Source organism: Sphaeramia orbicularis, unplaced genomic scaffold (genome assembly GCF_902148855.1).
Source record: "Sphaeramia orbicularis unplaced genomic scaffold, fSphaOr1.1, whole genome shotgun sequence".
In the NCBI taxonomy this organism is placed as follows: Eukaryota; Metazoa; Chordata; class Actinopteri; order Kurtiformes; family Apogonidae; genus Sphaeramia; species Sphaeramia orbicularis.
The window spans coordinates 1-16,709 of NW_021941637.1; the positions used below are offsets into that span (position 1 = coordinate 1).

The 16,709-nt window shown below is 38.0% G+C and overlaps 1 protein-coding gene and 1 pseudogene across 1 annotated transcript; one reads left to right on the top strand and one right to left on the bottom strand.

Moving 5' to 3' along the window:
* Positions 1 to 348: 348 nt before the first annotated feature.
* Positions 349 to 3,252, top strand: LOC115416650 (PH domain leucine-rich repeat-containing protein phosphatase 1-like; annotated as a pseudogene).
* Positions 3,253 to 4,293: 1,041 nt separating this feature from the next.
* On the bottom strand, positions 4,294 to 11,427 carry LOC115416647 (meprin A subunit beta-like). The gene is given in 19 exon segments (XM_030130491.1): positions 4,294 to 4,552; positions 5,617 to 5,738; positions 5,741 to 5,790; positions 6,839 to 7,018; positions 7,109 to 7,490; positions 7,492 to 7,571; positions 8,584 to 8,797; positions 8,938 to 8,983; positions 8,985 to 9,102; positions 9,355 to 9,540; positions 9,543 to 9,572; positions 10,069 to 10,218; positions 10,221 to 10,246; positions 10,342 to 10,459; positions 10,751 to 10,829; positions 10,935 to 10,978; positions 11,065 to 11,115; positions 11,217 to 11,235; positions 11,353 to 11,427. Coding segments are annotated over 19 exon segments (2,229 nt in total).
* Positions 11,428 to 16,709: the final 5,282 nt, after the last annotated feature.

Genomic DNA, 16,709 nt, shown 5'->3' on the forward strand with positions numbered 1-16,709 from the left:
AAAACACAACAACCATCGCACTTGTCCAGCGAAGCCTCTCTAATCCCTGCCTCCTTAAATGCACATTGTTTCATGCCACATGACTGAAATGAAGGAAATATTGGTGGCAGTTGTTGAAACCATGAGTCACATACACTCACATCTTAGAAATGCTGAATTGAATTGTCAATACATGTCAGTATTAAGAGAAACAGCTTTAAGCAATCAATGAAAGCTTTGTTTCCAGCAGTTATCAGTATGTGGAGTAATATGATTAATTGAACAGAGGATTTACTCTTTTTATTGCCTTTCCTTCGTTGTTTTCTTACTGAGCACATGTTTTATATGCCTTTTGTTTGTTGATGTCCTTTCAGACTGTGTGTTGCGGCGCTTTCAGTGAACAGCTTCTGTGGGAGTCGGGAGGCTCTGTACGGTGTGTTCGATGGGGATAGGAATGTGGAGGTGCCCTACCTTTTGCAGTGCACAATGAATGACGTGTTGGCTGAGGAACTGCATAAGACCAAGAGCGAAGAGGACTACATGACCAACACCTTCCTCGTCATGCAAAGGTAGACACTAGATATGTACAGTGACATAAGGTTTTGGGTAAAACCATCCACATGTTTTACCTTTACCTTTTCAGACTTAAATGTTTTTCATGCTTTTCATTTTCGTTTGTCTCATCCAGGAAATTGGGAACTGCAGGGCAGAAGCTGGGCGGCTCAGCGGCTCTATGCCACATTCGCCATGACCCCACTGACCCTGGTGGCTGTTTTACACTCACAGCAGCCAACGTGGGCAAATGCCAGGCCATCCTGTGCAGAGATGGGAAGCCGTTGTCCCTGTCGCTGCTTCACAATGTGGGCTTGAAGACGAATACCATAGGATTAGGCAGCACAGGGCGATAGTTACTGAGGTAAAACTCCACAAAGTATCACACTGATCCACGTATGAAAGTCAGTTATTGGTGGTGCTATTTTAAAAATAAAGGTTCCCACGTGTCCTGGATAACCTGGAAACCAGCTGACCAATACAAATAAAATGTCTTAGAAAATTATTTCATCATTCTCATATTGTCAACTACTATAATTGGAATTCTATATTTTTATGTAAAAGTAAGAACACTCAGTCTAGATTTGTCACATCACACAAAACAACTACTGCTCATGACTACCAGTTATGAGCATTGGTTAATAATTCCCTAGAAAACTTTTTTTCATGTGTAGTATTTAATACTGTTGAATATAAATGAATGAGTATAAGCATCTCAGAGATCACTTCAAAGATAATGTATGACCATAGACTGCCATGGACTCTTTTATATCAAAATTCCACAATAAGGAATGTATATGGCGTGATCCTGAAAATGTTGTTCTGGAAAATTATCTCTAGAAAAGAGTGGGAACCCTAGACATTTGCTGTATTTGCTTATAATGGAAACTTTTGTCAATGTTCAGTCACAGTTATTTTTCTTTTTAAACAGGACAACAAGGTTAATGGTGTGACCGACTCGACGCGAATCATGGCTACTCCTTCCTTTACCCATCAGTCATCCCCTGTCCTCATGTACAAACAGTCACTCTCACCTCACAGGATGAGTTCTTCATCCTGGGCAGCCGAGGCCTGTGGGACACTGTGTCTCCTACGGAGGCGGTTGAAGCTGTCCGAAATGTTCCCGACGGTCTTGCAGCTGCAAAGAAGCTGTGTACCCTGGCACAAGGCTACGGCTGCACCGACAGCCTCAGCGCTGTCGTGGTCCAACTCAGCGTGAGTGAAGACTGCTGCTCTTGCTGCTGCTCTGAGCCTCCGCAGCCGCCTCCTAGCCCCGGCCTGGGCCCCTATCCATCATCGTCTTCTGCTATCAAGGAGCGGCCGTCTGATGGCTCCCTCCCTGTGCCCCCCTCCTCCTGCAGTGAAATCAGCAGTGAGATCAGCACCAGTGAGATGAGCAGTGAAGTGGGTTCCACAGCCTCATCTGATGAGCCTCCACAGAGTTCCCTGGTGCTGCTGCATGATCAGCCCCATCACCCCACCACCTCCCACCTCACCACCAGGCCCACTCACTGTCTCTACACCAGCAGGCTCACACCACAACCCAACCCTGCCAATACTTGTACCCAGGAACAGAGCTGCCCTCTGCCCGCAGCTGCTGTGCCCTTCACCCTGCCTGTTTAGCAGGTTCTTTCCAGAGGCAGCTCTCTAGTGCCACATTCTCTAGCGCCCTTTCTGATAATGGGCTGGACAGCGAAGATGAGGAACCAATTGCTGGTGTTTTCTCTAATGGGAGCCGTGTAGAGGTAGAGGCGGATGTTCACTGCCTAAAATTAGAATCCACACCTCGTCACCCCAAGTAGCACCACCTTCAGCCTCTGGTCAGGAGCGTACCCTACTCAGTTTGCCCCCACCACCGCCGCCTCCATGCACCCCAGAGCCCCTTGAAGAAGTTGTCGACATGACCCTTGGGGAGGCTGAGAACGGCCTGGAGAGAGATGAGTCATGGCAAGGAGCTGGAGCAGGAGGTGGAGATGGAGGAAAGATGGCGGGCAAGAGGAGAGGCAATGGGTCAGTGGCACGCCAGGAAAAAGCCACAACCTTATTGAGGTGGCTGCTGACGCTCCCTCCAAGAAGTCAGGTGGCTACTTCACCGCTCCGGCTCAGCCTGACCCGGATGACCAGTTCATTATCCCCCCCGAGCTGGAAGAGGAGGAAGGAAATCATGAAGCAGCATCAGCAGAAACAGCAGAAGCCACCTGGGACGGATCAGCCCTCAGACTACTACGACACCCCACTCTGAACAACAGTATCCATCTACAGCCTCAACCGCTGTAATTTTACACAGACCTTCTTGGAGTGGCTGTTGAATGCACATGAAAAAAGTTCCATCCAACTTTTTTTTAACAGCCCTCCAGCTCTCAGATGCTCGACACAGCCTCATCATTGGAGAACCATGCACTGTAACCTGCTCCAGCTGTTGTTATCCAAGCAACACATAGATAAGAGAAGCAAATGAGCCCTTTAATGATACTTAACCCTTTTGAATAGCCTGTGGACACAGGTCTTAGTGTTCATGGTTGTTCCATTCTCACAGACTGTGGAACATTGTTTTTACATTAGAGAACCAGCTGAGTATGTAATCAACACTAGTCTCTTTGCAATAGCATTAGCTCGCCACAACACTTGTTAATATGGATAACAGTTCCATGGTTTGTTTGTTTTGTAAGAACTTACCATATCTTTTAATGTGAAAGCAGTGAAGTTGCTGAAAGAACTTTTAAAACAGAACACATAATCTTTTTATTATCAGTAAACTATGTTGAATGGTACACCAGTGATACCACACTTAACTGTTGTAGATAGGGCACTTAAATACTGTATTTCTTCAGTAAATCATGGCTCTTGGCCTGTAAAATGGCATAGAAATTTTTTGTAGAAATTTTAAATACTAACTCCTAGGAGTTGCATACTCTTTATTGTGACTCAGTCACTTTACTAATCCTCTGAGAGAAATGGTGATTTTTTTTTTTCCAATGACTGTAAATAAGAGAAATGTTGTATACTGATGCTTTTAAAGGAACTGCGTACCTGTATGTCGGTGAAGGTTTTAGTTGTGGGAGGATGTGTGGTTCACCCAGAGTTTGCTATTAAGGAGGTATCACCCCACTTCTCTATCTTACAGTGTCAACCACAATGATATGATACACACATCTACACACATACAAATGTAAATGTGCACTTGCAGTTCAGAAACTCCAACATTCCATGCAATACAATGACACAGAATTGCTCCACTTTGTTGTGAGTGTGATGTCCTGTAGTCATCACTGTATCTAATGAACACTAATAGACAGATTTTTGCATGCACACTTGCATGCATGCACACATACATACACTAGCACACACATACACAAACATACACAAACACACGCGCACACACACACACACACACACACACAGGTAATATTAGTCCCACCTCCCTCCTACAGTAACTGTTACCACCGGCATGACTGTGTCAAGTTCAGTAATACAAACAAATATATTCACATGGAAAAGAGACAACACAAATGTTCCTGTCTTTGGTATAATAAATTTTAAATTTGTGAATATAAATCATGGTGTCTGGGACTTGTTTGTAATTATTACAAAAATGAAGTTGTCTTCAAATAGCTTGACCTACATTAAATGACCACAAGGGGGCATTCTAATATAATGTGATGACTAATGACTTTATTTTTTATGGTAGACTTACAGCTGTAATTATTTACATTCAAAGCCAACTCTGTGACATATTTAATGGTGCTTTTCTCATTGGATGTTTTACTTGGAGTTTGAATAGACAGTCCGGCTTCTCCCAGTTCTAATTGTGTCTGATGCCTCTATTTTCCATGACTGTATCGTTCGTCCTACTTCTCTTCTTATGCTCTCCTTCACACAGATGACACTGACTGCAGTAATCACCGCCATTACTGCGAGTACAGACAGAGAAGAGGCAAGTGCAAGGGTGGTTTTGTCTTGTGTGGAGCCTTTGTATTGACAGCTGTCACCGTAGTACCACCAGTCGTCGCCCACCGCACACCTGCATGGACACAAACAGAATAGAGAGAAAAAACAGGATCATCACAGATATACAAGTTTACACAGTGTATAATTACAGTAAATGGTGTTGGAAACTGATGACAGGTAAATCTGAGAACTTATTTGGACATGAGATGGAAAATATGTTTAGTCAAAGGCATGCACGGTGTACTAACAGATAGACTGATAGATATACTGATTTCTACTGCTAAGAGCTTTGACCTATATAATTGGATGGAGTTTCTGGGATCCCAACCACCATATTCTTGAAATAAAAAAGGTATTTTCTCTATACCGCAGGTGTCAAACATGCGGCCTGGGAGCCAAATCCGGCCCACAAAGGGTCCAATCTAGCCCGTAGGATGAATTTGTGAAATGCAAAAATTACACTAAAATATTAACAATCCTTTAGTTCAGGTTCCACATTCAGACCAATTCAATCTCAAGTGGGCAGGACCAGTAAAACTATCATAATGACATAAATAACTCTCACAATATAAATATATATATATATATATATATATATACACTCCAAATGTTTCTCTTTGTAAATGTAAATATTTTCATGTATTTACACTAAAACAAAATATAATTTTGCAAAAAATGTGAATAACCTGAAATGTCTTAAGAGAAGTACATACAATTTTAACAATATTCTGCCTGTTACTAAATGTTTTGTGTATTTGTAGATCCACTGTGATCTGTAAGTTATAATGTACATGTGTAAATGATAAACTGAGGCAGAACATTGTTAAAATTACACTTATTTTTTCAGTTTGTTCATGTTATTCATATCTTTTGAAAGGATAGTTTGTAGATGTAAACCTGTTCATAATATATTACTTTTTTCACTCTAAAACATAGAGAAATTTTGGAGTTGACGTTATTATTATTATGTTATTATTTTACTGATTTGGCCCACTGCAGATCAAATTTAGCTGAATCTGGCCCCTGAAATAAAATGAGTTTGACACCCCTGCTCTATACACTTAATCACATGTGAAGAAAAAAAAAAAAACTCAAAGATTAAACAACTATCATCATTTACAGTTCAAACATCCTCACCTGCAAGCAGGTGGTCCTACATCCACCACACAGATTCCGTCGTTCTGGCAAACTACATGGGCACAGGCATCAGGTGGAGTGGTGGTAGGTCGAGTGGTGGTGGTAGGTCGAGGGGTGGTGGTAGGTTTCGGGTTGTGGAAGGCAGAGGCTGTGTCTCAGTCAGATGAGACACATCTGAAAAAGGCAATACACAGAATTGGGCCCAAGAGCACTGGGGAACAGTTATTCAATAGGCAATTCCAACTATCTGTATCATGTGTCTGACATGGTATGATGATGGTATGTTATATGCAATGAGGAGTGTACATCTAAATGCACCAGATTTTGCACAAGTGGTAGAGACGCATATGATGATCACATGAATGAATAATTTAATGTATGACAGCATGACTATGATTTCATAGTCTATAAGCTGCATTGCCATTGGCCTTGTAGTAGCATTTAGATCAGGGGTCTCAAACTCATTTTCTTTCAGGGGCCACATTCAGCCCAATTTGATCTCTAGTAGGCCGGACCAGTAAAATAATACCATAATAACCCATAAATAATGACAACTCCAAATTTTTGTCTGTGTTTTAGTGCAAAAAACCCCATTAAATTATGAAAATACTTACTTTTATAAACTATCCAAACAAAAAGATATGAATAACCTGAAAAAACTGAAATTTCTTGAGAAAAATAAGTGCAATTTTAACAATATTCTGCCTAAAATGATCATTTCTACATGTGCGTTATGGATCGGATTAACAAAGACACTAAACACTTAGCAACAGGCAGAAAACTGTTAAAATTGTGCTTAATTTTCTTTAGACATTTCAGGTTGTTCATATTTGTTCTGGTCATTCACATTTTATTGTTACAGGATAGTTTGTAAATGTAAATATTTTCATAATTTAATATTATTTTTTGCACTTAAACAAAGACAAAAAACTGAAGTTGTCATTATTTATAGGCATAATGTAAGATTATTTTTTTTCACATCAAACCAAGAAGAAAATATGGAGTCATTATATTCTGTAGGTTATTATGCTATTATTGTACTTCAGATCATATTGGTCTATATGTGGAACCTGAGCTAAAATAAATTCGACAGCCTTGACTGTGGAATTTTTGCACTTTGCTAATTCATCCCATGGGCCGCATTGGAACGTTCGGCCGCATGTTTGAGACCCCTGATTTAGATGAAGTGTCTCATATTTATAGTGTAATCTGATGCTTTTACCCTCCATGGTGAGAAGGAAGATGGCATCCCCTCCCTTGATAAAGTCCCTGCTCTTGGCTCTGAGGTGAGTCAGATACACTGCAGTCCCTGAGCCTGGCCCTCGGAAATACTTGCTTCCATCATCAGCAGTGACCTCAACACCAACCTTGCGAGGGTCGTCCCAGAAAAAGGCTTCTGAGTCTGAAAAGGCAAACAAATGCACTCTGATAGCAAATACAGTTCAAGAAAGAAGAAAAGACTTAAAATTATAAGGAAAAAAACTAGCTCCACCTGTTGCTTTCATGTTGGGGTCAGTAGTGACACTCCTCTGGTTAGACATACGCTTTTGGATATGTGGGTGCTGATCCATCAACATCATTGTCATCTGTTTCCAAGGACACGGCCATGTCTGTCCTGTGTCCTCTTGACGGGCCACCAGATGAGCATAGGCTGACAGCTCACCAGGATAGCCGGCTTTACCACTGGGGTACAGCTGCATCTGAAAGGTGTAGCCCTCCTTAGAGGTGAATGGTGGGCTGAAGATAGGCGTGTTCATTGGAGTGTTATCTATGACATGACTGAAGTTCTTAACTCGCCATATGAATTCTGGGCAAGTTGTTTCTGAGAGGTTGATATCATCCAGGGACATCCCCCTGCTGAAGACCCTGTACCCACTTTGGTGCCTTCAACACAACACGGAATTTTTTCGTGACATTTAGACTGACATGGTGCAGCTGCCACAGCTCCTGAGGGGCTCCTGTTTCAATGCATAGGGCAAAAACATTTAATTATGTACACAGTGGCCACATTACTGCAGTTGCATTTGTTGCTGTAGTTCAGTGTTTTTCAACCTTAGGGTCGGGACCCCATGTAGGGTCGCCTGGAATTCAAATGGGCCAATTGTGTAGTAATTTTAAAAAAAATAAATAAATAAAAATGTACTAATAAAAAAATATATGGTGAGTTGAGAGAGACAATCCCAATCCATAAAAGACATGACAAACTCTGAAGCTGAAACTGAAGCACTGTGGTACTGTTTATCTGTCAAATGTTCATTGTGGTCTGTTTCAGACGCTGCAGCTCTTTCAGAATTCATAGTTTGAGTTATTTTTTATTCAGTATTAATTTGCAGCCTTGTATATTTCATCTGAGAAGGCACTATTAAATATCTGAGCAGTTCCCGTATGGAGGGGAGTGTATGTTATTTTCTTTGATGGATGCAAATCATGAATGTAATAACTAATCCTATATTTTTCTGATGATGTTTTATGTTTTTAATGATAATAATGGTTATTATTTTTAGATTTGCATTGTTAATGTGAATTGTGATTGTCATGCATATCATGTATTGTTATATTCTATGTTTTGTGTTGCCCTTCTGTGTGGACCCCAGAAAGATTAGCTTGTCACTTCGGTGGCAGCTAATAGGGATCCTTTTAAACATTAAACATTACATCCAAGCTGGACTGACTGTACATATCCTGTCCAAGGAAAATAAAATTCTCACTCTGTGCAGTAACCTACACCTGGCTTTTCTGCCTCTGTCCATAAAATATACATTATATAGCCTAAATGTCATCTCAAATTAACATTTATTTGCAACAAAGTATAGCAAACTATTACATGATCAAAAACAAATTAATTTTAGCAAAAAAAAAAAAATGTCTGGGGTCACCAGAAATTTTTGATGTTACAATGGGGTCACGAGCCAAATAAGTTGGGAACCACTGCTGTAGTTTGAAGTGTTAGGATATAGCAATAGTTACCATCAATGGTTGTTATATAGCGCAGTTTTCCATTGGGGTTCTCCTTGTCATACTCTCTGACATGGATCTTCAGTGTGTCTGTGGGTCCGGCACTGTTGTAGTAGAAGAACTGCAGACACTGGTAACCCCTCTTAGGGTAGAGAAGCCTGCTCTCCAGTAGTGCATTAGCCCCAGTGTTTGCAGAGCCAGTCTCGAAGTGCATGAAATCCACTTCCTACAATTTCAGATGCCATGTCATTACAAATGTCAACACCTAAGCACTTCCTCAGTGCTCTTTGAACAATGAATGGTAACAGGCAGGATACATCTGCTCTGTGCTAATATCTTTTTATCTCTATTACTTTATATGCCTACAAGGTAATTCTCACCAGTGCATTTGCCCATGTTGGAGTAGTCTGCTCGGCCCTCCAGCAGCACTGGAAACTCTCATCCAATTATTCATATCCCCCGGCCCCTGAATCATACCACAGATGTTCTCACGTTCAAAGTCGCAGGAATCCAGAAAGGTAGCAGCCTTGGCTACAAGATGTCACATACAGTATGTTATGGTGGACTTTGTGCAGCCATAAACTGAGTGATTACAATGTGGGGTGAATGTTTTGCTTATCTGCATAATTCCACGTGACAAAATTTCCAATAATAAATCTGATACAGCTGACATGATTAAATATTAGAATGTGTAATAAAATCTGACTGCAATAGGACTGAAAGTTTAGCAGATATAAAACTTGAAGTTGTAAACAGCTTGGAGGGTGGTTGTTTGGTACTTACTGCAGTTATAAAGACGGCTGAGCTTAAGCAGGTCACTGTCACTGAATTCCATTCTCTGGCCGATAACATCACTGAAAGCAGGGATCTTGGTGACAATGGTGGGCTCTGTGCCATTGCGAAAGGCATTTTTGCTGTAGTGCATCATGGAGCCGTAGTCGTAGGGAACACCCAAAGAGCTGGAGGTGGGTCATTGTAGGTGTTGAAGTTGTGCTCTTTACCTGTTAACCACACATAACAAATTAAATTCCACTTTACAGCCACGATGTCTCATTATGTCATAAATTTCAGAAATGTTTCTTAGAATCAAGAAAACAATAGAATTACAACCTGTTACTTATTGACAGATGATAGGTGTTTATGGATCACTTATCAAGGCCCTTTGCACTTTAATCACAGTGTTTAAATAACATTTTTTTATTACTGCTGACACAGTTGGGTACAGTTTGATACTCCTTGAAATTCTGGCAATGTTTGGTTCATTAGGAAAATGCAGTCTGGAAAATAATGCATGCATACTGTTGGAACTCAACCAAACAAGCAATAAACTGCTGCAAATGCTCATAAAAGAAATCTGTTGAACATTCCCTGATGTTAAAGTTCATACTCAATAATGTACAGAAAGGGATTATGAAAATGTGAGAGTATGATCAGTGTATTGTGATGTTTAAAGTAATAAAAAATTTAGTCGGTAACAAAAAGTGAGAGTTTTGGTACCTTCTGAGATTCGATCCCACATGATAGTGACGTAATCATCCCGGTCTGACCTGGACTGTTCGTGCCAGAAACCCAGAGCATGAAGGAACTCATGTTCAATAGTGGCAATGCGATCACAGTTTGTCCCTATTGATAGTCTCTGCTTCCCACTCGACGGTTTCCCACAGAGGAGAAACAGCTTTTGGAAAAATAAAAAGGCTCAGATATATTTAAAGTTAAGAGTATATATACAATCTCAACAAAACATCCAATATAACTTTGTTTTTCCTTTACCCGCCGCCTTTGAAGATGGAAATGTAATTTTTTTCTCCATTCCAGGGTTTAAAGTCAATGCAGGTCTTGAGGCGATACTGCTCAAATGCCTTCAGAATCACACCTTTTGCATTGATCTCTGCAGACAATAAACCAATTCTTTGATTGTGTGATGATGATGTTTACTTTTATAGACATTACTCAAGCCTGCTATGGTACAACATGTCATCCAGGTGACAACTATGAACTGTGACTGTAAAGAAAAATGTGTGGCAACATTTGAGTAATTTGAAATTACCTGATTTTCACTGAAAAATGCAAATGCAGAGGATAGTGTTATAATAAATAATGATAAATCACTTAAGAAAGTTTTTTTTAGGATCTGCCATAAAAGTAACACTGGGTCTTTATGGGTTAAAGTCAACCTTACCTAAGTCATCTTCCATATAGTATGGGACTGTCCTTGGCCATCTGTACTGATCCCCTATGATAGAATTTCGACCTTGTCTCTGCAGGAGTCAATAAAAGCAATCAAAATAATAAGCCAAGTTATGAGCACTTTCCAACCCAACATATTATGATTATGACAATTAAAACCAGAGAAAGTACAATACCTCATCAAGCACAATGTCTCCTTCTACCAGATTCAACCCTGCTTCTGTGGACAAACAGAACAAAGAAAGTCATTTACAGTGGTCTCAGAATAATCATATAATGATAAGAAGAAGTCTTTTTTCTGCATACCATCATTGATGTCAAATATGTCAAGGTCCCGTCCACCATCCACATCAAAATCTGCACAGGTTTCAGAAAACAAATATGAAGAAACTCACAATGGCAGTGACAAATGATCAACTATAATAAATATGGCAAGTCATGCTGGTTTCCAAACTCACCAGGTATTCTCACTGTCGGCTAAGCAAAAGAGAATTAGAATGCAAATGTTATTATTTCGCAAACATTTTTCAGCTCAAAAAGGAAAAGTGAATATTAGAGTTATTATAGATAACTGTAAAATAACACATTTCTCACCAAGCTCAAAGCAGCTCCATATAAGAGGTACGCAATGTGTAGAACAAATAGCCCTGAAGGTTTTCCTCCTGCCATGTCATAAAATGTCCCTGAAGGACACTGTAAGTGACAGGTACTATAATGACTGAACACCTGTAAGCAACACAGAACAAGCTAAATTTCAAACCACGTGATCACACGTTAATAACTGACAAAGCTGTAAAATTCTGAGTTACACAACAACAATGTATTATCTTCCACCAAATCTTTACACATTTACAGATAGATGGTAGGCCGGCATTTGAAACATGACACTTTAAAAGACTTTTGTGATATTAAACCTATGATATTATTCGATAGTAGAACCCAATCTACACCCTCAATTTACGAACCAAGTTTCTGATGTGGATTTGGAAGGAAAGCTCCTGATCTACCAGAAAACCAAGATATTTATAACTGGTCACTAGTTCTATTTGAGTACCTTGGGGTGTCATTATTGACCGGGTAATCACTGGTATGCCTCGTTTATGTGCAAACACCACACTGTAAACTCCAGTAACTTAATTTAACTCAAAAAATAGTTGAAACTGATTACATCGAAATTTTTAAGTAATGTAACTCTAAAGCCGTTGCCTTAAAAAATTTAAGTAATGAGTAATGAAAACTTGAGTGTATCAAACTTAAGTGCTTGATTTGAACGGAACTGCTATTTTAAGTCCAACACACTAAATGCCAAGTTAATTTAACTTAAAATTTGTTCCAATATTAATTGCTTTGTATAATCTACAGCGTAATATCACCAGTTTATTGTACTCAATTCCAAGTTGATTAAATTAAATTCTTCTGTAATATAAACTGCTTTGCTGAAGTATTAGACTTAGTGTTTTGTTGCATGGATGGCAGGGAGCCAGCTAACAATAATTTGCTACTCCAGGAAAAGTTTGTAATTTGGCAAAGGTAACAGTTTTGCACAGTTCAGTCTCCATAGAAGATGAACAGGAAACCCATTGTTGGGCCTATGGCTCTCACTCATGGTGCAGCTCTACAAAAATACAAAAACAAACACAAAAAGGCCAATAAACATTGCCATACACACATTAAGTCAAAATTAACACTAACACCACCATCCTGCTGAACCCCTGCCCAGAAAAATAACACATTTTCAACAACATGCCCAATACCCACAGTGCAATGCAGAGATAAAAAAGAGGTGTGGTCATGACTAAAACTTAGTGTTTTAAATCCATTCAACTAAAACTGTTTTTGTACTTTTGACTATGTCTACAAATTAGTAGAATACTTACAGTACATTGTAATTAAAGCATTTTCGTGAATACAAAGTCCGGGCTTACAGTGCATGACTTTGGATTTCCAGCAATTAAAACCAGTTTCAATGCCTCAAGACGAGCCTGAACTATATTAGAAATTATTTAAAAGATTATGCAGTATAAACAGGCAACAAAATATATCTCATATTAAAAAAACAACATAGAAACAATGGCCTTTTTAAAGGTGTAACAGAAACAGTACAGATGTGAAAAATGAGTGTACACTGTTTTGTGCTTCTTTGCTATCTTACCTACAACACACCATATAGCAATGTGATTTGTACACAGTTGCTGCGAGATGTTATTGTCATTTCTATTTGCTTCATTGATTGACGAATGGCAGGACAGAATGAGATGGTCTTATTTTCAATCCCTCTAAGAAACACAAAGGGATAACACAAACACAGTTCAGGCCTGGTGATTCAACTGACTATGCCGTTAGACAAAAAGGGTATTGACAACTGTCACACTGACAAAGGCTACTCGTGTTTTAACCTTGAAAATCTAAAAGGCTTATATAGTTTTTTTTTTATTTTTTATGTGAAATATTTTAGTTGCTCAATTCAAGTGATTTTTCAATTCAAATATATAAACGTGAACATGATGAGTATGAATGTAGTTATTACAGTTATTCTTTATGCTAAAATAAAATACTTTCTTTCCAGGTACGGCTGCAGTGAGTCACAGATATGCGTTTTGTGGCTATTTTTGACCTGTATTTACACGACGACATCATAAAAGTGGTATGTTAACCCCACAAATGTAATAAACCGCAAACGTAATAAAAATTTACCGCTTTTAACATAATAATCCCACAAATGTAGTAACAGTCACCTGCCACAAACATAATACCTCATTTTCCCAGTGTGCTCCTACCCTCTCCATTGTTCATAATCATATCCAGACATTTTATTTACATGGTTCAAACATAGGCTTCTATTATGCTTAATGAGAATAAATAATATCCAGTTCATACTGAAGCTTTTATAATAAAACCTTTTCAACATTTTTGCCCATTCTGTTTTCTACCTCCACTTGTATTTCTAATTAAACAACTATTACCCTTTCATTCATAAATTATGAGAACCTTAATCAAGATTTTTTTTTTTTTTTTTTTTGGTGAGTGTTATTTATCTTTAAGCATAAAAAAAAACAAAAAACAATGCGATTGAAAATGTTCTTATGAACCTATTTTTCATGGAGTTGCAAAAATGTCCACTTAGCTGGACACCATGCGTTTAATTTTAGAAGCAAAGAAACACATATTTACTGTTATATTGCATGAAAACTAAACAATATAAGAAATATAAACACTTTTAATGCTAATCGGAGGTTTTCTCACATTTTAACAAATTCCAATATTAGTCACTACTCAATTCATGGAGATAATATGCAAAAAAAACAAACTTTTTGTTAAAAAAAAAAAAAAAGAAAAAGTTAATTACAGTCTAATAATAATAACAAGCAATTGATTTACACTCAAACATGTTACTGGAGATCAGCAAAGTTACAGTAATGGTATGAATTACAGTGTATGTGATGGTGCATAAGCGTCCACTGTGTTGGAACTAAAACAACAGAAAACCAACAAAACCCATGAATATACGTATAAGAAAACAGCTTTGAACAGCTGTCCACTGGAGTGACCACTTCGCATGAAAGGGTTAATCTGAAATTATCACCATGTGGTGTAACTGCAACATTTGATCATTCTAAAAAGACAAATATCCAATCGACAAGAATAAATGGACAGAAAAAGAAAGATGAATGAATATTAATGCATGCCTTACTTAATATATGTAATGTAGTAATTTATTACATTTGTGGGAAGTTATTAAAATTTTGGAAACTGAAGATTTTTACCGTCCCACAAGTGTAATAAATTAAAAAAATAATGAGGTATTATGTTTGTGGTAGCCAACTGTTATTACGTTTGTGGGAAAGTTATTACATTTGTGGAATTATTACATTAAAAGCTGCAAATTTTTATTATGTTTGTGGAATTATTACATTTGTGGGGTTAACAGTGGTATTTTGATTTCGAAGAGAGAGATTTATTGTTACATCCCTCAATTCATTTCACTCTGCCCTTTTCATAAAACTGGGACAAAGCAGGAAGAACAATCAAACATCGCTGTCACATCCATGCAAACATTGGGTGGTTTAGTAGTATCATTTTAGGCTTTGGTGATTACTTATTGATATTTCATGGCCTCTGCTTTATATTACTTTAAAGGGTGGTTTATGGAGTAGATGGAACTAATGGAGCTGAACTGATGGAGCTCGGGTGTTTGCCAGATTTTCCCAGCACAGGGCTTCTGAATGTGGAACAGGATTCTGCATAAATAAGCTCCTCTACAAACACAAAGCACATGACATACCCACAATTTTGCACATGGGCTCCTTACAATCCCTTATGTGACATTATTGTTATTAGTTTTTACTGCATTTTTTGGGTTGTTTCAACAGGATCAACAGTCAGACTGTACATCTGGAGTAAGAAAATTAAATATAGTATAAACATGTCTTTATCGTTCACTGCTAACAGTTTATCATGCATTTTAAGGCATAAGGGCCGGTTAGCCAGGCTGATTTCAGTTTTTTCCACTCGTGTTACTGATGGATGGTGAAACACGGTGGAATACTGGCTTTAGCTCCAAATTAATTTCAGTTTTTCTGAATTTGAATTTATATGTTCTTGTTTAACTCGTAAGACCCAGGAAATGTCAGCAAAGTACAAGCTTTTTTTTTTTTTTTTTTTTTTAAATTAAATAAGAGCCTATATTGGAAACATCATGATGCAACAGTTTTTTCAGATGCAGTTTTTTAAAATTTTTATGGAATGTCCTTTATATTGGACAGTTTTCTTTTCTTTTTCTTTTTTTTGGTTTAAAGTTGTGTAACTCTTGTCTACAAATGTGGACAGAAAACCCATAGCTGGGTCTTAAGAGTTTAAGATATGGTATCAGTTCTGTATACAATATATCAGAGGGGTTCAGGATGTGTTTTTCTGGTTCGCTATAAAAGAAAGTAAGTCCAAAGATGACATGTGCAGTTTGATTTGAACCACAGCATGCAAATTTTAATTGGAAATGTGTGGAAAACAATATGCTTTTTGTGTTTGCATGCACAAAAGGGAGAGATAATGGAAGATGTGACTTCCTGTTTGTTCACGTGTGATCCTTTTGTAAACCTACACTTGACACGTGAATGATATGAATGAATGACAAAAGGAACACAGATTAGTGGGAGTCATTATCAACTAGGCAGCACACTATGACAATGTTTGTCTCTTCTTCTTAAATGATCTTGAGACCTTCAGTCACATGGGCATAATCATGTGTCCTAGTTCTGTTTTAAAATACTATGTGAATGACAAGCACTTTGTTGTCTACTGCATATTTTGTGGACTGTTTTTATGTTTCTCTTTTGATAATTATGCGAATGATCAAACATGTTCTTTTTCTTCTCTCTTTTATTGTACATTGTAAAAAAAAAAAAAAATCTCATTGTTTTTACGGAAAAAAACTGGCTGCTGTGGTTACCAGCACAATACTGTAAAAAAATACATCAAACCACAAACATATTTATGGAGTAACATGTAGATTTGACATAGGATTTCAGTGATATTTACATGTTTAAAATGTTAAATTTACTTTTTTTTTTTTATTACTTTTTTTTATGTAACCCTTTCGTGCTTTTTGGTCCCTACAGTGGACAGCTGTTCAAAGGTATTCTCTATATATTTATAGATTTTGTTGTTTTAGTTCCATATCAGCAAACACAGAGGGCACTTATGCATCATCCCATACACTGTAATTCATGCCATAACTGTATGTTTGCTGTTCTAGATATACCTGATCAGCAGTTACACGTTTGACATTAAAAAAAAAACAAAAACGAATTGTTATTAGACTTAACAGTTTTGCTTTTTTTTTTTTTTTTAAACAAAAAGGCTGTTAAAATGGGAGAAAAAACCCGAATAGCAGCATTAAACATGTTTTTATTTCATAATTTTCACACAGTATATCAGTAAATACATGTTTCTTT